Source organism: Pollicipes pollicipes, unplaced genomic scaffold, assembly GCF_011947565.3.
Source record: "Pollicipes pollicipes isolate AB1234 unplaced genomic scaffold, Ppol_2.1 Scaffold_2555;HRSCAF=2994_pilon_pilon_pilon, whole genome shotgun sequence".
Lineage (NCBI taxonomy): Eukaryota > Metazoa > Arthropoda > Thecostraca > Pollicipedomorpha > Pollicipedidae > Pollicipes > Pollicipes pollicipes.
In genome coordinates this window covers 32274187-32297162 of record NW_023596136.1, presented here as the reverse complement: position 1 = coordinate 32297162, position 22976 = coordinate 32274187, and the positions used below count along the sequence as shown (strand labels likewise).

The following is a 22976-nucleotide window of genomic DNA, read 5'->3' as shown; positions in this document are numbered from 1 at the left end:
CTTTATTCCAAACAACCCACCAGTTAGTTTGCACATTTAAAAGAAGCCTGGCCCACTTTACCGATATTAACGCGAAAATACCCTGGAAAACCTTCCACTTGTCGTACCGTCAAAACAGGGCCAGCTGATTGTGATAGTTGATCAGTGACTCAGTAAACACACTTGCTGATTTGTGCAGACCTTGCGCTGTGCGCAATGTGGCGTGCGTGCGTGTGTTCATCGGGCGTCTGTTTCGCTGTGAGTTGTGTGGGAGGGCCTCACGCTGGTGTAAGCAGTTCGAACCAATTAGCGCTACGCTTTTTGTTACTAGCATGTATAAACGAACATCGTCTCTGTTGTTCCACGCGTGGAACCTCTTTTCATCTGAATGGATGGTGTGTGCATACGCTAAGTTTGATCTGAAACTGGAAGCGTTCTGCTCTCTGATGGAATGAATGTTTACCATGTAAACAACCTGTGAGATATACCATGTGTTCCAGTTTTTGATGTTTTTTCAGTTCAGATTATACTGAGGTGGAATATTTATTGATATCCTTAGCCTAGTGTGGTAAAGGTATTGTACAACAAATTTCATGTCTTCTGTGAGGAAGTGGTAGTATTACAGGCTAGGCAACAAAAGACACATACTATACTGATGTTGTCTGGTGTGGCAGTGACATCACAGCAATGGTGTTGGTGCATGTGTGCTGTAAGGCTGAACTTGAGTGTTCAGGGCACCAGGTTTCCCTATGGTGGCCCTGGGTTAAAATCTTGGTTGCTCCAGGGCCCCTGGGTGCTAATGTGGCTGATGCTCTGGCTGGCACTCCATGTAAGGGGTATAGAAATTGCCATGTTGTTTGTTGTAAAAACAACCTAGTTTGAAGCATGCCTAGCACTATGTTGTAAAAACAACTTAGTTTGAGGAATGCTTAGCACTAGTTTCATTGCATAGCCAATGTTATGAGAAATTGTGATGTCACAAAGGTAATTTAAGGCTGAAATATTCTGTAAATGTTTTTACTGCAAAATACTATAAGAATTCAGCACAGTTTGGCCCAAAGTGAGTTGGGTGCATATAAGTGCAACATTGAGTACATTGCTGCTGTGAAGCCCTTAGGTATATGGTGCAGTGATAGTTTTTTTGCCTTTGCAGACTGGATTCTACCTTTCATGTTGTAGTAATCACATTTTTAAGGACCACCATGGCCTTTGCATCTGATTTCATCAAGCTCAACTCATTTTTGGGTATCATATGCTGACTGATGTCCCAATAATGATGTTGACCTGGATGGGAGCAGGGGTGGTAAGGTTTCCAGCAATATTTTCTGACAAATAATTTTTACTTGGGCTATTCTATTGATTACACCTAGTACAGCAGATTGGAAAAGTTGCAAGTACATTGCATTGACAACAAAGTGTTTCGTGACATGTTTTTTGTGATGCAGACTCAGTATTTAACATTGCAACATATGTTTCATAAATACATGCTAACAATTTATAACTAAAGCTGCCATCATGCATGGCAGATCTGGCTTGCTGTTATTTGTTGCTGGCTTATCTGGTTTAGCACAGGCAGCCACAAGCTAAAGATGTTAGCTTTCACATCATTTCCCAGCCAAGCACTGTACTTTTAATTGGTAGACATCTTGCTTATGGGTTTTTCAAGAGGCTTCTTGGAGGACTCTGGATGGGGATGAAGCTAGCAGTTAGGAGTTTAGGCCAGTGTAGTGTATTTGGTTGTCAGAAGGCCTTTGCTCCTGTGCAGAGCTACTTGCATGCTTTTTTGCAGCCTTTTAGGTGGTTTCACCTCATATTGGCACTTGCTCAAGGGTAATGCGGGCTGCTCCACTTCATGAAAAGCTGCCCCAAATTTCATGCATTGATGAAACTCCCCCCCCCCCCACAAGGTCCAGCAAATATCTGTCATGCTTTGCACACTACCCTCTGGGTGAATGACAATATGTACTCACATAGATGGGCATGCATGAAATAGTGTTTGCAGGAGACCCATTCCTTGTCAGAGCTTTGCAAGCTGTAGATCAGTCCATGCTAATGGTAAGGATGCTATTTTACTCATTAGCTGTGTGTTTTGAATATGCCAAGTAATGATATAGTCTACAAAATAGGAATTAATTGTTTGGTTATGCTGTGTTCTTGTGTGTACCTGAATGCATCAAACAATAGAAATCTTAACGCAGGTCTCCCGGTTCTAGGCATAAGCAAGTCACTTGAAGCCAAGAGATGCATATGTAGATGTGCAGTCATCCTTTGGATCATCATTTGACCTGCCATTAAGCAAGTAAATAATAATTCAATGGAGTATTTCCTATAGAATAAATATAAAGATAATCAGTTCCAGGCAAGCACAGGAATGTACACCCAGCTAAATACACAAAGAAGACTGCAGAAGTTGTCATCTGATGCCCTTTGACTGGAAGAACAACATGTGAGTCAGACCTGGTAAAAATGATAAACCTTAGTAGTTGGCCCCAAAATGTGTATGTGCTGGGTTGATTCCTTGTGGTGGATGTCTTTCATACTAGGATCAGAGGGAAGTGATGGCATTTGGCCTCAGCAGCTGAGTGTGTTGCAAAGCCCCAATGACTTGCTGAAATGTGTATGTGATAAAGTGCACAGGCTCATGAGCTGGTCAAGATTTTGATCATGTGAAAACTGGGAAAGTTTGAAGTGGTGGCCAAAACAGATTGTTTAACTTGTGTTGCAGTGAGTTTGGTGCTATTGGTGATTGCTTAGATACACTTTACTCATCACTGAGCACAGTTTATGAATGGGCCAGGTCATGAATTGTGAAGTGTCTGTAAACAAGCTTTGAACATTACAAAATTATTACATATTGCAAAATTAACACAGAAATGTTCCAAAGTTTGTCCAGCCTGGCTGTTTGGTCTGTGGTGTGAGCAATGAATAGGTCAACATGGGCACTGTATTGCACAGTTTTGTTGAAACTTAGATCCACACGGTACATGTTCCGCACATTGACTACACCATATGTATAGTTTTGCAAGCAGAGCAATAAAAGGGGAAATCCACCTGCGCTAGTGACTTCATTGCTCATTCTCACCCAAGCAAGTGTAATACCTAAATGATACCAACACCTAAGCGAAGGACTGCGCTCATCAGGCTCCCAGTCAAAACACTATGCTCTCGCAAAAGACCTCTGTGTTCTTACAGTGCTACAATAGGTGCTTATCAGCTTGGTTCATGATTTGCAAAATGCGCATTCATCAGTTGAAAACTCCTTGGTATGGGTTCTTCTTCTTCATAGGCAAAACTATATGTAATATTTACAGCTGAAGCCAACCTAGCTTGAAATTGTTTGTTAGCTTAAAGAGCAAAGTGGAAGATTTTCCCAGTCTGTATCGGTGTATCAGTTACATCCTAGTCCACCTGACCACTTTCCTTTGAACCCTGTTGGGTGTTGTAACTTGTACCAGCTTGAAGTGGATAATGTAAGGAATTTGAATATTTGTCACGCCTTCGTTGCATCACAGTGTTTGCTTGCCAATCTTCATTCTCCATTTTCTTGGGATGCTACACTGTATGCCTTGCCATTTAAGAAAATAGGATATGTGGGTTTTTTGTGTCCATTTGTTGATCGTTTGATCAATGTCTTCCATGTTCTGATAGTTTCGGTCCTAAATGAGCTGCAATCGCGAGTCTTTACTTTTAGACAGGCTGCAATGTGGCATGCTGATTTTATATGTGGTGGTCAATTGGCTCCGTGAATACTTTTCCATTTTTGCCGCTATTTGGGCGTCCATGAACTGTGTGACTCATGTTAGTTTGAGACTGCATTCGTTTCTACAGCAGGGATTTGCATGCCACTCTAGAAAAGCTTTAAGTGCTGAAATTTAAACTTTGAATTACTTCCCATCTGAACTTGAAAATTGTGCGTTCCACCTTTTTAATCTGGTCAACATTTTCTTCAATGTATTCCATTTCGTAGATACGCTGCCGGTCCTTTTCGACAATGATCATCCACCCAACTGTCGTTGTCAAACTGTCAACTGTCAAACAACTGTTGTCCGGGTCAGTCGTGATTCCAAGAAGACGGAGAGAAGGTCGTCCTCAGTTGAATTAAAAGTCCGGACAGTCCTCGATTCAGTTTCTTTGTCTAATCCACGTGGCGTTGCTGTTCTGCTTGCTAAGGGAGTCCGGTAACGCTTGCAAAGCGCAAGGCGGCTTGGGAGGCTGCCTCCAGCATCTCTTGGGAACCATCCAGCATCACGAGAGTATCGTCTGCGTAACTCCATATCTTATCGCGAGATTGTTGAAGGCCCTTCACCCGCTCAGCTGTCCCGATGTTTTTTCTGCCAAGGGCTCGGTGTAAAGTAAAAACAGCGTACAGACCAGCGGCAGTCCTCTCTTAGCGCACGTTTTACGACGTATGGTGCCGACAAATTCCCATTTATCTGTGCCCTTTCAGTTACCACGTTGGGGTCATGTCATGTGAGCACCCATTTTGGCCACGCACGTCCCTCGCTGCCAATGATGGCTCAAAGATACGCCCAGTTCATAGAAGTGCAGGCCATTCTCCAGTCACGGAACCAGTCGGGACACGTCTTTACGCTCCTGTTATGTAGGTCCAAAATGAGCATAATAGTTTCCCCGATGAGTCCTCTCTTTAATGGATCCGGTTCGGCCTCGGTTTACCAAGGAGGTGATAACTGGCTTCCTTTCAGCTGACGGCTTTTGGGATTATCTTAGAAACATCGTTGAACAAGCTAATTGGGTGTGAGCATTCCATTCTCGTTCTATCATGCCCTTTGTTCGGGATATGGGTAGTAATGCTTACATCCGTCTTTGGTGGTATGCGTCCTTCCCTTTCAATCTCGCTGACGGTTGCAAGTGGAGGATGTTTCAGCTCTGGCCAAAACACCGTATAAAATGGGCGTGTGAAGCTGTTTGGACTTGCACTTTTCGTTGAGGACAGATTGTTTTAGCTCTAATTCGGATATGGGACTCTCGCACTCTTCCTGCCGTTGAATGTCTAAATTGCACATGCTAACTGAATGCTCTGTATCGATTACGTCCGCCTGCTGCGCGGAGTAAACACTCGTGGTTGCCCTTACTGGCTCCTATGAGCATGGCCAATGAGGTCAATGTGGGTTTTCAGTAAGGAAGGGGAGAAGAGTTAGAATGTAAAAGTAAAGTAGGGGTAAAGTAAGAAACGGAGAATGAGAAAGGATTAAGGTCTCAGCAACCTAGGTTGCTGCAACTGTTCTGTCAGTTGAAGCGCCGCGCTCATCAGTCATCTGTGGGTAAGGTGAGAAAACGAAACAAAATACAATCACAGCGTGGGCTTTGTATGCTGGCAGCTGCTTTCCTTTGATTTAGCTTCTGTTTGGTTTTTGTGACTTTTTGTCGTTGCATATTTTCCTGGTGATGCCTTTCCCAATTTTGTGATGATGCGTACCAAGCGTACGCTATTTCGCCATTTGTGTCACGCACACAGTTACCGGTCCCGTGGCATTGTGGACCAGTTATTCCAAAAGAGAGCGATATCTTCGAAAAACTTCACCTTCTTTACCCCGATATGTGCGACAAATTATTTTGCCGAACTGCTCCTTTACAGTGATCACAACCTGCGACCTGATATATAATAATAATAATGCTTTCGTTGTCTTGCTTTGGATGGCAGATTTAGCTAGATCCTTCAAAAAACGCCTGTTTTGTAATTACGACAAGCAAAGTTAAGTTACCTGTGGTGACTGAAGTTATGCAGTTCTTCTTTTCCTCTGTCTCTCTCCACTCTTAGAACTTGATCCAACGTCATTGTCGTTTCACCGCGAAGGTGAATCACAATGACTGGGTAGAGGCGAAACAAACACCATCTCATCAATTTTTATCTTAAAGTAGCAGAGCGTGCTGCGTGTTGCACTGGCGCGGTGTTTCCAAGCTCGGTGTGGTGCCTGCTTTTTTGGTGCCTCGGGCGCAGATAAGCTGCTAACTCCGGTAAAGCGCCAGCTGAGATCTGCCGCTTCGGTGCGTTGGTGAAGGCCCATTGCCAGCTTCAGTGCGGATCGACGGCAGTCCGGCTGCGAACAGCGCCGCCTATTATCCGTTCCGCTGGAGGTCTTCCATGATGCGGCAGCAGACCAGCGCCGTCAGGATGCCGCCTGTTATCCGTTCCGCCAGAGGTCCTCCATGATGCGGCAGCAGACCAGCGCCGTCAGGTTGCCGTCGGTGATGACGGCGCCGCGCATGCCGTACTGGTGCTTGGTCGGACATTCGGCTGGCCAGGGGAGCGCTGGCTGGTCGCGCTGCTGCTGCGTCAGCTGCAGGCCGGCCGAAGCGGTGGCCACGTCCCGGCAGCCGCCGCGCTCCGCCCAGTCGTCCGCCAGCCAGCTGCAGCCCATCACCAGCGGCTGCCCGGCGCCGGCGCGACGCAGCGACGTCACGGCCGTGTCGTTGGGACAAAGCCAGGTGACGTTGGCGGCGACGTCGGTCAGCAGCTGCAGCTCGGCCGCGTGGCCCGGCTGCAGGCGGAAGCCGTTGCCCAGCTGGCCGCACTTGATCAGCTGGACGTCGTCAGCTCCGCCGAACGCCAGCAGCAGTCGGTCGTCGGTGCCGTTGCCACTGCAGTTGGCGGACCAGGCGCCTTCGGCGCTCGGGTCGGTCGCTACCGGCTCCGCCGTGAGACCCTCGAACATTCTGAAGCAGCGGTACCCAGCGCCCCAGGTGAAGTCGAAGCCTTCGTGGCAGACGCAGCGGCCACGTTTGCTGCAGCTGCCGTTGGTTATCTGGCACTCATCGGGAGCGTAGCAGAAGCCGCCGACTCCCAGCCAGCGCGGCATGGCGCGCACTAGCGTCGGCTGCGGCACCGCCGCCGGCAGCGCCTCCGGCGCCCAGCACAGCCGACAGCGCGTGTGCTCCTCCGCTGAGCCGTTGAAGCGCATGCCCCACGCACGTCTGCGGACGGCGAGCAGGGCGCAGCGAACGCGCGTGGCGTGTGGCAGCTGCTTCGGTTTCGCGTTACAGTCGGAGGTGCCGCCCGTCCAGAGAGTGACGTCAGACAAAGAGGGGCCTGCCAGCAGCACGAGCGCGGCGACCGCGGCCAGCACCAGGCTGGACCGCATCTCGGCGGCCACTGAGCGGACGCGGCGCCCGGAACCGGCCGGGCGCCCGCTGTCGGCCCACGCCGGCTGACGACGCCCCCTGAAAGCCGGCCGGCCGCGGCTCGATGCCGCCGGCCGACAGCACAATAGCGGACGCCGGCCGGCTGCGGTCACGCCTGTCCACCGCAGTTCTGCGGTGCTCTAATACAGCACTCGGCATAATTCCAACACGGCCTGCGTGACCTCAGCCGCCTTTGGTGGGCGTCACGATTGGCACTTTGGCTTGCACGACGCTGAAGGCTGTGTGGGTCGCCGAATGGACTCGCTTTTGTGACACCTCAATGCCGTTCATTCGATGCATGCGAGGTAGCTTCTTCTCTATACTCCTCGAGTAATGATTTAGCGGCTCACATACCTCGGGGGACCCCGTGGAAAACTATAGTCGCTTTCAGAAGGAGAGATTGATTTCCTTATGTGGTCTGGATAGATGTAAAGCGTGGCGTATGTGGTGATGCTCGAATTATGCTGGGACACGCCAGATTATGTAAAAGCGCTCGAATACGCAGCGTGTTCATTGCAGTGGGAGTTGGCATTGGTGTTTTTTGTTAAGTGTTTTCAATGGTTTGTCGGATTTGTGATGTGAATACGCTCGCGCGCCGCCCAGCGTCGTGTAAAGGCCTGGCCGACAGCAATAGCCAAGCAATTCCACTTCCTTCCGCCTCATCTTTGAACGAAGCGTGGTCCGCCAACAACCATTGAATGTACGTATTGTACTCTTTAGAAATCGCGACAAGTTCCTATGGCCTCTAAGGGGGTTGGCACGAATGCGCAGCGAGTTGGGGACCCCTGTTTGTGGATGCGCTCACGCTGCACGCCTCATCGCCGCATGTGGCGTTGTGTGGGCCGTTTGTTCCGTCGTCATGGTGACCGTTTGGCTCGGTTTGGTCGTTGGCCGGGTTGGTTCAGACGCTGGCGGTGTTTGCGTTGTGTGTGCCCGTGCTGCGGGGGCCGATGGTTCTGCTTCACTGGTGGTCGCCCTGGAGGTTGGAGGCCACAAGGAGGAGGGACGGCAAGGAGGGATGGAGGGAGGCGAGGAGGGATGGAGGGAGGCAAGGAGGGATGGAGGGAAGCAAGGAGAGATCTCCGGCCGCGGCGTATGTTAACGGTGGCACCGGTTAATTAGTTATTAATTGTGGCTGATTTCACGGTCGGGGTCGGGGTTATAGCTGTCAGCTTACACGCTGCCAGCTGCGGCTGGGCCATGGCGGCGCTCCTTGCGTGAAGGTTCCCCTGAAGAGCTACGTCGTTGTGTGCCAGTAGAACTCGTCTAGTTTCGGCGGAGCGCGGCCGGTCCCCCGCGCCTGTCTCAGGGATAGGACTCCAGCGTCGGCTGCTCGCCTGGCTGACAGGAGGGCCCGCGGCCGGTCCCCTGTGCCTGTCTCACGGACAGGACTCCAGCGTCGGCTGCTCGTCTGGCTGACAGGAGGGCCCGCGGCCGGTCCCCTGTGCCTGTCTCACGGACAGGATTCCAGCGTCGGCTGCTCGTCTGGCTGACAGGAGGACCCGCGTCCGGTCCCTTGTGCCTGTCTCACGGACAGGACTCCAGCGTCGGCTGCTCGCTTGGCTGACAGGAGGGCCAGCTTCGGCTGTACTCCTCGTCGGATAGGGCGGAACATTCCATACTGGCAGACCAGCGGCCCTCTTGTCTGTGTGGTCCACGTATGCCTGACGCAGATGGTCCCCATCTGTCACAAGAGGAGTGGACAAAATCATGCACCGGTGTTACCATGAGGGACATTATTCCGAATTATCTGCTTGGTATCCACAGTACATTCGCACTTGGATCTGAAAAGTATAGTCACACCTCCGTGAAGAAAGTCGTGACAGCGTTCGGTTCATTCACAGCCGATCCATTGTCACGTGATAGTGGTAGTTAACGTTACTGCAGTAAAGGTCTGCGCATGTCGCCTCGGCTGCTATAACAGCAGTTTCTTACCCAGCGTGATGTCATGTATTCAGACCGTTTTGGCCTATTTTGTACGGGTTTGAATGCTCAGGTGACTGATTTTGAAACACTTTGTTGCAGCATACTCTTCAGATAGTTGCACCACTGACCTCCCCCTCGTCACCAGCTATGCTCTGACATCCCCCTCGTCACCACCAGCTGTGCTCTGACATCCCCCCTCGTCACCACCAGCTGTGCTCTGACATCCCCCCTCGTCACCAGCTGTGCTCTGACATCCCCCCTCGTCACCACCAGCTATGCTCTGACCTCCCCCTCGTCACCAGCTATGCTCTGACATCCCCCCTCGTCACCACCAGCTGTGCTCTGACGGTCCCGTCCCGTCGCCACCAGCTATGCTCTGACGTCCCCCCCCCCTCGTCACCAGCTATGCTCTGACATCCCCCCTCGTCACCACCAGCTGTGCTCTGACGTCCCGTCCCGTCGCCACCAGCTGTGCTCTGACGTCCCCCCTCGTCACCAGCTGTGCTCTGACGTCCCGTCCCGTCGCCACCAGCTATGCTCTGACGTCCCCCCCCCTCGTCACCAGCTATGCTCTGACATCCCCCCTCGTCACCACCAGCTGTGCTCTGACGTCCCGTCCCGTCGCCACCAGCTGTGCTCTGACGTCCCCTCCCGTCACCACCAGCTGTGCTCTGACGTCCCCTCCCGTCGCCACCAGCTGTGCTCTGACGTCCCCTCCCCCTCGTCACCACCAGCTGTGCTCTGACGTCCCCTCCTGTCACCACCAGCTGTGCTCTGACGTCCCGTCCCGTCACCACCAGCTGTGCTCTGACGTCCCCTCCCGTCACCACCAGCTGTGCTCTGACGTCCCCTCCCGTCACCACCAGCTGTGCTCTGACGTCCCGTCCCGTCGCCACCAGCTGTGCTCTGACGTCCGAGGGGAGATGGAGGTCGACCGCCGACAGGAGCCGGCCGGACCGACAGCGGAGCGACACGGCGAGCGCGCGCCGGCTGGCAAGGCGCCGCCGGCTGCCACGTTCGGCTTCACGCCGGCCCAGCAGATCATGTTCCAGAGCAGTAGGTGCCGCCGGATTGTCCCGGGGTCTGGCCTCCGGACCAGCCTCTCGGACAGGCGCCAGTAGCCTCCCAGACAGTTGTGGAAATCGTCGGCTGTTTTAATAATTGGGTAATAGAATGCGATGAATAGCTGTGCGAGCCTGTCGTCACGCCAGGAGACTTTCTTCATATAAGTTTGGGATTCAAACGCGGAATCATTCGGTTGCGGACAGTTTGCTTCGTTGGAGTTCCACTCTGTTATCGGCAACGCGGGGCATGAGTGGCATGCAGGACAAGCGCCAAGGATGTGTGAACGGTGCGTTATGGCCTGTTGGCGGAGCAGCTATGTGCCAAGAGCTGACCCACGGCGTCGATGCTGCACAGGCAGCATGAACGGCCACCAGGTGGTGATGGTGACCCCGGAGGTGGCGCGCAGTCTGGGCATCGTGGCGCCATCCGGCGCCCGCTCGGGAAGTGAAGCTTCCATTCAGATCCAGCAGGACACGGGCGACGTCAGCGTCAGCGTCATGGACACCGAGGATGACGGGGTGGGTAGCACACAGCGCCGCCGGCACCTATGCTGTCAAGGCTCAGGGGGGGGGGGGGATGACGCTTCCTCTGCCTGGCGTTGGCATCAAGTCAGATTAAGCCATTTTTAGGTTACATAGGCGAGAGTTGCGACATTTACTGATCTGCATGGGTACCATAAAGCATGGCAGCGGACGGATGGCGTGAGCGCGTGGCCAAAGAAGAGTCCCGGCGCCAGTCCCGGTGCAGGTGACCTTTCGCCGCGTCTGAGCCGGTGGTCATGGGGTCCTCGGTGCGCACGCAGCGGCCGGCGAGTCGCCGTTCGGTCCGGCGGCGGCTGCGGGGACTGCGCGTCACGTCAGGCTCGGCGGACCGCCGGCCGCCGTCTGACCGGCCGCTCGCTCCCACAGATGATCGACCCGGACCAGTTCCTAGCCATGGAGCTGGCGTCTGGCAAGGCCGAGGCCGTGGTGGACGAGGACCTGACCTCGCTCTCCTGGCTGCACAGTCGCAACCTACTCCGAGGTGCCGTCTTCATGTCAGATTTCTGTTGGAGGTGTCCGCTGGTGGGCGCCGTGAGCGCGCTGTGTCAGGCGCGGCCTTGGCTCGGCTGCGAGGGGCATGGGCTCGGATGTCGGACACGGGCCGCTGGGAGGCTAGCGCCTGCCTTGTTACGGGTGGCGATGCGGCTCTGTCGTCCTGGTTCAGGGACGGCACTGCGTTGAGTGTGGTTACAGGTGCAGGGTCTGAAGCGCCGTGGCCGCATGATGCCTGAACCGCTGTCGCGACCGCGCTTTGTAACGGCACGTGTGATTGCGTATTCCTTGATGAACCATTCGATGTCGTGCTCCCCGTTTGACGGCGTTGGTCGAGGCTACGCACAAGGCGCATGGCCATCAAAGCAGCGATTGCTGTAGCCGGTATGTGTTGTATCTCAGTCGCGAAATGGTTCCGGTAACGCACCGCGCAGGACATGCGTTCCCGACATCACTTGGGGCCCGGGCAGCCGTGCCCGGGCCCCAAGGAGGCCCACCCTACCTTTCAGGTGGGTGGGATAACCACACCCATGCTCGGGCCACAGGGAGGTTCACCCCGCCCTTCAGGCGTGTGGGGTGACCGCAGCCGTGCCCGGGCCCCGAGGACGCCCACTCCACCCTTCAGGTGGGTGGGGTGACCGCAGCCGTGCCCGGGCCCCAAGGAGGCCCACCCCACCCCTCAGGTGCGTGGGATGACCACACCCATGCCCGGGCCCCGAGGAGGCCCACCCCACCCTTCAGGTGGGTGGGGTGACCACACGCATGCCCGGGCCCCGAGGAGGCCCACCCCACCCTTCGGGCGGGTGGGGTGACCACACCCGTGCCCGTGGCACTGCCGGTCGCGTCTGACCGGACCGTCGGGGCTCTGACGACGTCGCCGTCTGATCGGCCCGTCTGACCTCTGACGACAGCGGCGGACGTGCGGCTGAAGCCGGGCCCGATGGCGTCGGCGCCGCTCCTGGTGGAGGAGACGGCCGGCGGCGGCGCGCTCGGCGCCGAGTCGCCCACCTCCGACTACCGGGACGACTCGCCGGACGCCGGCGAGCTGTGCGCCTCGCCGCCAGCGGCCGGGGCGCCGCCGGCCGCGCGCGACGGCGCTCGCGCCAAGCGGCACCCGCCGCACCTACCGTACGACCCGAAGGTAAGCTCCGCCGCCCCCTGCAGCTTGCGCGGGACACCTACCCTACGATCCGAAGGTGCGCTCCGCCGGCCTCTGCTGACCCTGCAGCTTGCGCGGAACACCTGCCGTACGACCCAAAGGTACGCTCCGCCGGCGTCTGCTGACCCTGCAGCTTGCGCGGGACAGATGCTGCTGCGGTCGGCATGTGGTGGTAACGGTGGGTTGTAACAGGGGCATGATCGCCGTCTATCCCCTGTCAAGGCGCGGGGCCATGCTGTGCGTACCGTAGCGGTCTGCCGAGGCGATGCCATGTGATCGGCGAGCTGCTGTACTGCTGCTGATCGGCGAGCCAGCAGTATTGTGTCAGCGTTTGGTGTCACGGCGCGCGTGTGGCGTATGGCGGGAGTGGCTCCGGCCGTGCGCCAGCGGACGGCGCCAGTCTGACCAGCTCGCCGCTCCCGCCGCAGGTGCACGTGCACTTCAAGCCACCCTTCTCGTTTTCCTGCCTGATCTTCATGTCGATCGAGGATTCGCCGAACAAGGCGCTGCCCGTCAAGGAGATCTACGGCTGGATCATGGAGCACTTCCCGTTCTACCGGGCGGCGCCCGTCGGCTGGAAGAACTCGGTCCGACACAACCTGTCGCTTAATAAATGCTTCAAGAAGATTGAAAAGGCTCCGGTGAGTGGCAGCGGCTGGCTGACCGCCTCGCGCGCGCACTGGCCGAACTCCCCGCCTCTCCACGCGCTGGTTGGACATAGTTATTAAGTTGGTGAGAGTACCTTGTGCTTCCATGGTTTTTGTGGTGGATGGTCCTTCTGCTGTTCTAGTATGTTATGTGAAGTATTATGATTGTGTCATTGCCTTTCAGCTTTACGTTATGTGCGCTTAAATCGAGCTCAGATACTGTATCGCTATTAAGTCTTTATTTTCGCTTGTCAGGTGCAGTCCGACCTCAACGTTGCGCGTTGTTTGCCTCAGATTAAAAGTACCATAGCATTGTGTTGGAGTCTGTGGGTTGTTCTGTCCAGAACATGGGGCGAGGCATTGCACTCAGAACATGCTGATCCGTAGGCACGGACGTTGTCTGGGCGGTGGCCGAGACTACTTGACCCTCCCCCCCCCCCCTCCCACACACACACTTCCCTCTGCAGAGCGTGGGTAAGGACTCGCTGTGGAGGTCGTCAATGCTGCCACGTCTGAACTCTTCCCCCCCCTCCCCCTTCTCTCCGTAGAGCGTGGGCAAGGGCTCGCTGTGGACGGTGGACGCACTGTTCCGGCCGAACCTGATCCAGGCGCTGAAGCGGTCGCCGTGCGTGCAGTCGGGCCGGTCGCCGGCGAGGCCGTGGTCGGCGGCGGCTGCCGCGCTCGGCGCCGAGCCGACGCCGCCCGGCCGGCGGCCGCTGCCGCTGAAGGTGGCGCGCGCCCGCGCCGCCGACCCGCCGCCGGACGAGCGGCCCGACGAGGCGCCGCACGAGCCGCAGCAGCCGCAGGACGAGCCGCAGGAGGCGCCGGAGCAGCGGCTGACGCTGGGGCTGGACGCCGCGCCGCCGCGCCGTCGGCCAGGCAGAGGCCGAGGCAGGGGCAGAGGTCAGTCGGCGGCACCAGCTGCACGGCACGCTGGCCACGTGATGCGCACGTAAGGTACTGTGTTTCCATGTGGTACACGATACAAGTAACGACCTCTGATGGTGCTGTGGTGGGCACGACCATGTATGTCCTCTCCAGCTCTCCTGTGGGGGGGGGGGGGGGGGATTAGAACCCTTCTGCTCGTGAGGTGTCCGGCTGTAATGCAGGGGTCATGCCTGTCACGGCCGTCAGAGGACTGGTGTCCTGTGAGAGGAAGCGTTCTGCTTCTGGTCGTCTCGAGGCGGGATTGCCAGCGTGTGGTGTGACGGAACCTGTCCACGTCTCGCAGGAGCTAAGCGTGGGGCGCCCGTGCCGGCGCGACGGCGCGACGGCGAGAATCTGCCCAACCCGGACCTGTTCCCCTTCCTGTCGCGCCGTCTGTTGACCGGCCCGGAAGACGTTGGTTCGAGCGACGACCGACAGGGCGGCGCTGAGGTTGAGGATGCGGCCGATGGTGACCAGGAGGGCCTGATTATCGTGCAGGAGGCGCCACCGTCGCCAAAGCAGGGTGAGGTCGCTGCGGCGGAGGCCGCGGGACGGCCAGCGGAACGCGAGCTGTGCAGGGGGCGGTGGCCTCGTCCTGGTACCGTTCGGTTCGCCGCAGATATCCACTCATTTTTTATGCGGGGATTGTTGTTTTAGGCTAACAATCACTGCATCCCCTCGTTGTTTTTTTTTAAAAATGTTGCATTGGCTGTATGCAGACGTGCTCCTTGAGCCACCCAAAATGGTCCCAGGATCCCATGAACAAGGAACCCTATGGTACTCTGGGTCCATCATTGGGATCCAGGCCTATGTGTGTTGCATGAAACCATGACAGTGTAAGATTCCTGGCTAATTTGTTCGTTGTGAGATATTCAGCGTGTCTGAATGGTTCAGTGAGGTGTTGGGTTCCCGATTTTTCTCTTAGGTGAGTCGATTGAAAGTTGTGACGCCTCACCCTGATTCCGGCGTTGCTCCACCGTGTTGAAAGCATTCTGAACATCAGCGTTGCGCTATTTGTGTGTCTCCAATAATGCATGAGCGGACCACCGAGTGTCGCATAACTGTAGTTTGAATTGTGGCATAGTTTTACGCCATAGCATCACGGCCGTAGACTAGGTGCAAACGCTGCGTTCGGGAATCATAACTTTTTGCTCGCTTAGGAAAAACTGACTAGAAGGCTTGTTTTGCACAGTTAGCCAGCCGTTCACGGAGTTGGTCTGCTCGTGGCTGGCGGTGAAGCCACCGGCTTGGCTGTGAAGGCCGTGGTCGGTCTGTTGTCGCGCGTGTTGTGACGCGCGGCCGCGCCCGCCTGTCGTTGCCAGCGAGACACCTGCGGCGCGCTCGAGAGGGTGATCACGACTACGGCTCGACGGAGGTGCACGGCGGCGGCGGCGGCGGCGGCGACACCGCGCGCCATCCGGTGAGAGCTGGGCTCCAGGCGCGGCGCCTTCGCCAGCCACAGTCCTGGCGATAGTGTCGGCCGCCCTGCTAACGGGTTCAGGTTTTGTGGCTTGATTGCAGTGACCGCGCCTGTGTAAAAGGTGATTTCGTCTTGGGCTGGCCCTCATGCGCTGTGCTTTGTTCTGACTCGAATGTCGTGATACATTCAGGTCCCACCGGCGCGTCGTGGCCTTGTACTCTCGTGTGGCCGGTGCGGCAAGATGTGGTCACGTCTGAGCGGTGTGTTGTGGCTTCCCGACCTTGTGGGCGGTGTGTTGTGGTGGCCCCGTTCCTTTGTGCGGTTTATTGTGGTTGTCCTATCCTGTGTGACTGGTGTGTTATGGCTATCCTGTGCTGTATGAGCAGTGTGCTGTTGCTTCCCTTCCATGTGGGCAGTGTGTCGTGGCTGCCCCATCCTGTGTGACTGGTGTGTTGTGACTGCCCCATTCCCGTGAAGTTTGTTTTGGCTGCCCCATCCATGCGGACAGTTTGTTGTGGCTGCCCCATCCTGTGTGAGTGGTGTGTTGTGGCTGCCCCATCCTGTGTGAGTGGTGTATTGCGGCTGCCCCATCCTGTGTGAGCAGTGTGTTGTGGCTGCCCCATCCTGTGTGAGTGGTGTATTGTGGCCGCCCCATCCTGTGTGAGCGGTGTATTGCGGCTGCCCCATCCTGTGTGAGCAGTGTGTTGTGGCTGCCCCATCCTGTGTGAGTGGTGTATTGTGGCCGCCCCATCCTGTGTGAGTGGTGTGTTGTGGCCGCCCCATCCTGTATGAGTGGTGTATTGTGGTTGCCCCATTCTGTGTGAGTGGTGTGTTGTGACTGCCCTGTGCTGTGTGAGCAGCGTGTTGCGGTTGCCCCGTGCTGTGTGAGCAGTGTATTGTGGTTGCCCTATGCGGTGTGAGCGATGCGTTGCGGCCCCGGTGGCTGACGGGAGTGCCCTGTGAGGCCGTGCTGCGCCCTGACCGCGCCCGGGTGGTCGGGCAGCGTCTGCTGGTTATCAGCCGGTGTCCGGAGGAGGAGCACACGTACGCGCTGGACCCGCTGCGCCGCCGCTCGCCGCGTCCGCTCAGCGACGACGAGGCCTTCTCGGACGACTCGAACCTCTCGCACGAGCCCAGGTGCGCGCCGCCCGACCCTCGGCTGTGTCTCCCCCGCCGGCCACCGGAGCCTGAGGCAGCCCCCCCCCCCCCCCCGACCATTGGCCATGTCTCCCCCCGCCGGTCAACGTAACCTGAAGCATCAGGCGTGCGCACACTGATCGAGGTTGTTTACCGTCACAAGGCTAGGTCTTGTGTGTCACATCGGACTGCATTGTTCGCTCTTCGAAGCCGGTCGTGTTGAGGTGGTGGCTTTGCTGCCTTCATACCAGGTCTGGCCTAGTTTGCTATGTCTTCGGAGCTGTTTGTTGTCTGAGTGACACAGCGCGTGGTCTAGCTGGTGTCCGGCGGGCGGTCAGTACGGCACGTGGTGCTGGCCAGACTCGCCGCGCCTGACGTCTTCTCCTGTCTCGCTAGCGGCCGCCTGGTCGGCCTCAGCCCGGAGGAGGTCGGCATGCGCTTCGTGGAGGAGGGCGCCGACCTGCTGCTGAACCTGGCTGGTGTGTCGGTGCCGGCCGCCGGCCGCAGGGGCTCAGGACGGCCGCCGGCGCGCGGCCGCGCCGCCGCCCGGTAGGCCGCCCTCCGCCGACGCCGACGCCTGCTCTAATGGTCTCTCCCGTGCGTGTTCGTGCGCTTTATTACGTGTGTAGTTGAGGATGAGCTGGCAGCGGGCCCGGTAGTCTCACTGACCGCTTGGACGCCGCGTCGGTGATTTACGGGGCGGTGAGGCTGCTCTTTTGGTCACTAGTTGGCCGTTGCGTTTCCGGGCGACGGAGACCAGGGCGACCGGTGCCGGCCGGGTGGGTGGAGCCGGCAGAGCCGCACCAACCCCAGTCATGCATCCCACCCGGCAGCCGCTGCATTATCCCCGGTGAGCCTGCGGGCGCGTGCCCCCAGTAGGTGTAGGGCGGGGGAGACGCGCCTGTACAAAGCACTCTGTACCAGAGGGCCGGGCCCGGCTGCGGTCCGCCGACCGGGCCCGCGCGCCGGCGTGCCGAAGGTGCCCGCCGACGGCCGCCACATAGTATCAGTCGAGAGGTGAATCAAATACATGCGAGCTGCGCCTGTTTCCGAAGCTGTGCTGTGTGGAGCCGGTGCGAGAACCGCTGCTGGTTCTCCGGCGCCGGCCGGCTGGACTGAGCTACGCTGGACTACTACTGGACTGAGCAGCACAACCCGTGGTGTAGTGCCCTGTATGTGGTATCGAGGACAGCTTCTCGGAGTAAATTCGTGTCGTATAGCAGGCCGCTGCTTACACATTGACCAGAAGCGAGCGTGGAGATGATGAGCACATAATCGAGCTTATTCACTGCATTGTTCATCGGCTTTTATGCGATTGTTGTATCCAAGAGCTATGAGTGGTAAGCACGCACTCTGGAGTGATACAAAACACGACACAGTTCAAAATCAGAGGAAAAGTTGGCGAAAGGTAACTGTTGCGTCGTTGCTGTAAGTCTGGTTGCGGTGCAGGGGTGGCTGTTGAATGTGTTGGTGGTGGCCGGCCGCGCGCCGAGCCGACGGGCGGCGTCACATGACCAGCCCCAACTCGCCACCCCTGTCGTGTCGAGCGGCGTCGACCGCTCTTGATGCGGTGTCGGACGGTGCACCAACAACCAGACATCATCTCGCCCGACGAGAGCTCCTCATCGGCAAACAGCTGTCAGATTATTGGGCATGACGTCACGGGTGGATGCGCCACGACGGGTCGCACACTCAGTTTAGTGTCCCGTGTGTGGCGTAGATCTCTGTAAATTCACTGGTAACTGCCTCTGGTAAAAAATTACTGGATTATTTCGTTTCCTGGTACTTCATCTCCCATGCCTTGATCATTGCCCTACACTCCAGGTTGTATAATTCCGGCGGGGTGTCACGTAAAAGCATTTTGTACATATGCAGACGTGTTCTGCATCGTGCAGTGGCTGCTGGAAGCAAATGTAGCGTGCCAGTCAGCGGTACTAAGACTCGGACAACTGTTTGGTCGGACACCGTAGAGTTTAACTTCCATAGCTCTCGCTGAGTGCCCACGCAATGTAAGAAGTCGCGTGGCAACACGAAATGCGGCTCCTCTCTGAACACGCGCATAAATGGTGGACGCCCGGCGGAGATCACTGCGCTGTCCAGGAACGACCGCATGTCCAAGAACAAGATGCACGACCCGTCTGCACGACCCGTCTGGAAGTGTCATTCCGTGCTGGCCGGAACCAAACAAAAGGGTGCTGCAGGGCACTGACATGATTCGGTGGCATGATGGTGGACGCGAAATGGATGGCTGCCTCGCACGGACGCGTCACCAGGCAGCTGTCAGCAACGGCCAGTGGGCGGACGGGCAGGAAGAGGGAGGCGGAGAGAGAGGGAGAGGCAGAGAGAGAGAGAGAGGCAGAGAGAGAGAGAGAGGCAGAGAGAGAGAGAGAGGCAGAGAGAGAGAGAGAGAGAGAGAGGAGAGAGGCAGAGAGAGAGAGAGAGAGAGAGAGAGAGAGAGAGAGAGAGAGAGAGAGAGAGAGAGAGAGAGAGAGAGAGAGAGAGAGAGAGAGAGAGAGAGAGAGAGATAGAGAGAGAGAGCGAGAGAGAGAAGAGAGATAGATAGAGAGAGAGAGAGAGAGAGAATATAGAGAAGGCGATATTAACGTAGGAATAGTGAAGAGACCCCACGGATGCTGCACCTCATGGCGACCGGTGTCCCTTGAGTGGGAAGCGACCAGGCACGGCTGCCCTCGTTGCTAGATGATTGAGGCGGCCGCCCCTCGCACAATTCATGCGTCCGCTCGAACAAGTTTCCGGACGCGACTCGGCGACGTTCCGTGCGGTGGAACTGGAGGGCGGCCCGGTAGGGTCACGGCGGTCCAGCTGCCGGCCGGGCCCTGTCTGCCGAGCCGACCGGGGCCGCCGGCCGGGCCTCGTCCGCCGAGCTGATGGCGGACCTCATCCGCGATCCAGCACGGTGATTTGATTCCACTTTGCAGCTAAAGAACTGCCCTCTGAAGAAATTCACATACGCCAGCCAGCGCATGCACGCGCCAGAGGTGCCAGATTCGTCTGCCCTCCTGCCATGTTGGGAGGCAGGCCACGCCACGCAGGCTTAGCAGCTGAGTGCGACGTAAAGCTTCAATGACATACACGCATGCATGCGTCTCATAAAAACATCTGCCTGTAGCCTGCCAGTGCAGGCAGCACCCGACAATCACGTTCAGTTGCCACCCTGAGGTATATTTTGGTACTGGCCAGGCAATGCGATGACGAAACGCTAACCGACGCCACGGGTAGGCGTCCGGCGCAGGTAACAGACTTCGCTCACAATGGCCGGTTAGCAGCGCAGGTAACAGCCTTTGCTCACAATGGCCGGTTAGTAGTGCAAGTAACAGCCTTCGCTCACAATGGTCGGTTAGCAGCGCAGGTAACAGCGTTTGCTCACAATGGCCGGTTAGCAGTACAAGTAGCAACCTTCGCTCACAATGGCCGGTTAGCAGCGCAGGTAACAGCCTTCGCTCACGATGGCCGGTTAGCAGCGCAGGCCGACGATGCCGGCCGACGTGATGAAGTCGTAACGTGCCAGCAGTGGTGAAAGCTGAGGAACTGTGTGTGACGTTGAAGCTTGCTGCGGGATCGTAATTCCTTACCGTTCCACAGACATGTTAAAACGCGAAGCTTCGGTAGAAGAGGGACGGGCCCCTGCCGCAAGTAATGTAGCGCACTTTTGGCAATTTGTCCACCCCCCCCCCCCCCCCCCCGCCCTCACTGATTACGCACTACGTAAGTATGCAGACGACGTCACCTGTAGGCGGCGGCACCTCCGTAGACGGCGCCATCACCGTAGGTGGCGTCATGAAAGTTGTAGGCGGCACCACTGAAAATGCGCCTGCCGCCCCATCCGCTAGATATCACCGTGCCCTATGCAGTTTCAGGTTTCATCTGGAATTTGTCACCTTAACTCCGCCAGCTGTACCTACAATCATTTCCACCTTTTAACTTATTTCTTCACGCCGACAGAAGTGGTTTCAACTCCCAATTTGGCGATTTGTTTCACAATGTCTTATATGCCTTTCGTCAGCGCCAACAGATAAGCTCTGCAAACATCCGCTCCCTCTCTCACGCCGCGACACGGACATGCGAAGGTCGGGCCGCTCGCTGCTCCAGTGACTGCGGAATAAACCTTTGTTGTTAAGATACGCGCTCAAGTGTTAGTGCCCATACGCACAACAGTGGTGACCCCGAGCGTACACGCCAAGTTGATCGGTGCTGCAGTGTGCCCTTACCGCCGAACAGTGTGTGAAGCGACTCGCGATACTTTGCGACGTTCGGTGACGCATCAGCCACTTCGGACTGATGAACCCGGACGGCACGTCTCCTGCACCCGGTGGCTCCGGCAGCTCGCCGCCACCAACTGCGGCCGGCCTCAGGACCGCCGACGGGTCCCAGACCCCCGCAGCCCGGCAGGTGACCGCGCTCCGCCTGCCGCCATTCTCCGCCGAGGACGCGGAGCTCTGGTTGGCCCAAGTGGAGGGCGCCTTCGGCGTCGCGGGGGGGGGGGGGCGGCGGACGATCTGGCCCGCTACCAGGTGCTGGCGTCGTCGCTGCCTACGGACGTGGCGGCCCAAGTGCGAGATGTAATCACCAGCCCAGCACCAACATACGCGCTGCTGACATCCGCACTGCGCCAACGTTTGGCGCACTCCAGGACGTCCCGCCTTGAGGCGCTACTGCGGAACCAGCAGCTGGGAGACCAGCGCCCGTCCCAGCTCCTGAGACGGATGCATGGCGAGCTGTCAGCGGCCAGTGATGCCCCAGCGGACCAGGGCCTGTTGAGGACGCTTTTCCTCCAGCGCCCGCCCCAAACAGCCGCTGCTGCCCTCTCCACGCTGGACGAAATAATGCCACTGGAGAACCTGGCCCGTGCGGCAGACAGCTTTATGGAAGCATCAAGGTCGGTGTACCGGCCAGCCAGCCTGTCTGCCATCCAGCAGCCAGCGCTGCTCACACCACCCGCACCAGCACCAGTGACTGAGCTGTTGGCCACTGTAGCTAGCCTGACTGCCACCATCAGCGAGCTCCAGATGGAGGTCCGCTCCATGCGTCAGGAGAGGGCCCACAGCCAGGACAGGTCAACCCTTCCCTGCAGCCGCTGCCGTAGCCAGAGCCGTGGGCGACCCAGCTACCACCGCCAGGAGAGGTCACCATCCCGTTGGAGGGGTGGGGTCTGTTATTATCATGCACGGTTTGACGCTCAAGCTAGGAAGTGCCAGCCCCCTGCTCCTGGGCGGGAAACGACGTGGCCCGAGTGTACCTGCGCCCCAACTCTCAGGCACCCCTCTCCTGGGGCGGCTGCTTCATGTCAGCGGCGGTGACACCACCTACATGGGGGATACTGGCGCGCAGGTCAGTGTCCTGCCGATTTCGCAGCTGCCCGCGGGAGCTAAGCCGGAGTCCACCAGCCTGCGGATCATCGCAGCCAACGGATCCGCAGTGACCACTCACGGTTTCACTGCGAGGGACGTCAAGCTGGGAGACCACAGCTTCACATGGCGGTTCCTGGTTGCTGATGTCCAGGCAGCCATAATCGGAGCTGACTTCCTCCACCACTACGAACTCGCGGTCGACCTGAGCGCCCGCGCGCTGCTCTTGCCCTCTGGTGACGTGTTGGTGACGGGTTTTCATTCTCCCCGGTCCAACAGCCTGCAGGGACTGCAGCTCGGCGCCAACCACCTGGCCCGGCTCTGGGACGAGTTTCCCGAGCTGACCTCGCCGCCATCTGCCAGAGCTCCAGTCCAACATGGAGCCACACATTTCATTGAGACCAGGGGGCCGCCCAAGGTGGCACGAGCGCGCCGACTGGCGCGCCTCGCTGCCTCGCCGCTGCCAAAGCCGGGGTGAAGCAGTTGCTGGAGGATGGCATCATGCGCCCCTCCAAGAGCAGTTGGGCGACCCCGCTGCACCTGGAGACCAAGGATCAGTCAGGCCGCTGGCGGGTCTGCGGCGACTATCGTGCCCTTAACGCAGTCACCATCCCGGACCGTTATCCTGCGCCACATCTCCAGGACTTCGCTGCAGATCTACACGGTTGCAGTTTCTATTCAAAGCTGGACCTTTCCCGAGCCTTTCATCAAATTCCAGTGGAGCCGACCCACATCAACAAAACAGCCATCATCACCCCATTCGGTTTATACGAGGCGACACGTATGCCGTTTGGGCTCCGCAATGCTGCTCAAACGTGTCAACGCCTGATGGACGAGGTCCTCCGCGCACTACCCGGCGTCTTCGTGTATATCGACGACATCCTGGTGGCCAGCACCACCCTGACCGACCACGAGCGCCGACTTCGGGACGTTTTCTCCCGCCTCAGCGACTACGGCATCGTGGCCAACCGCCCCAAGTGCGTCCTGGGGGCGCCTCACCTGGAGTTCTTGGGACATCTCATCACGCCGGAGGGCATCACTCTGCTGCCGTCCAGGGTGGCCGCCATTCGTGACTTCACACTGCCCCAGACAGAACGCCAGCTCCGCCGATTCATCGGGATGCTGAACTTCTTCCACCGTTTCATCCCGTTGGCGGCCGAGCACCTCGCCCCACTC

At 57.4% G+C, this 22976-nt stretch overlaps 1 protein-coding gene across 1 annotated transcript; it reads left to right on the top strand.

The window, feature by feature from the left end:
* Positions 1-177: 177 nt before the first annotated feature.
* On the top strand, positions 178-22278 carry LOC119100429 (uncharacterized). Its single transcript, XM_037223527.1, has 15 exons — positions 178-237; positions 2193-2425; positions 9945-10101; positions 10465-10628; positions 11019-11133; positions 12056-12285; positions 12732-12944; positions 13499-13650; positions 13834-13853; positions 14182-14400; positions 15200-15297; positions 16301-16434; positions 16831-16888; positions 21710-21783; positions 22080-22278. Exons 3-15 carry the CDS (start codon positions 9969-9971, stop codon positions 22276-22278), a joined length of 1809 nt encoding a protein of 602 aa, XP_037079422.1. The 5' UTR covers positions 178-237; positions 2193-2425; positions 9945-9968.
* Positions 22279-22976: the final 698 nt, after the last annotated feature.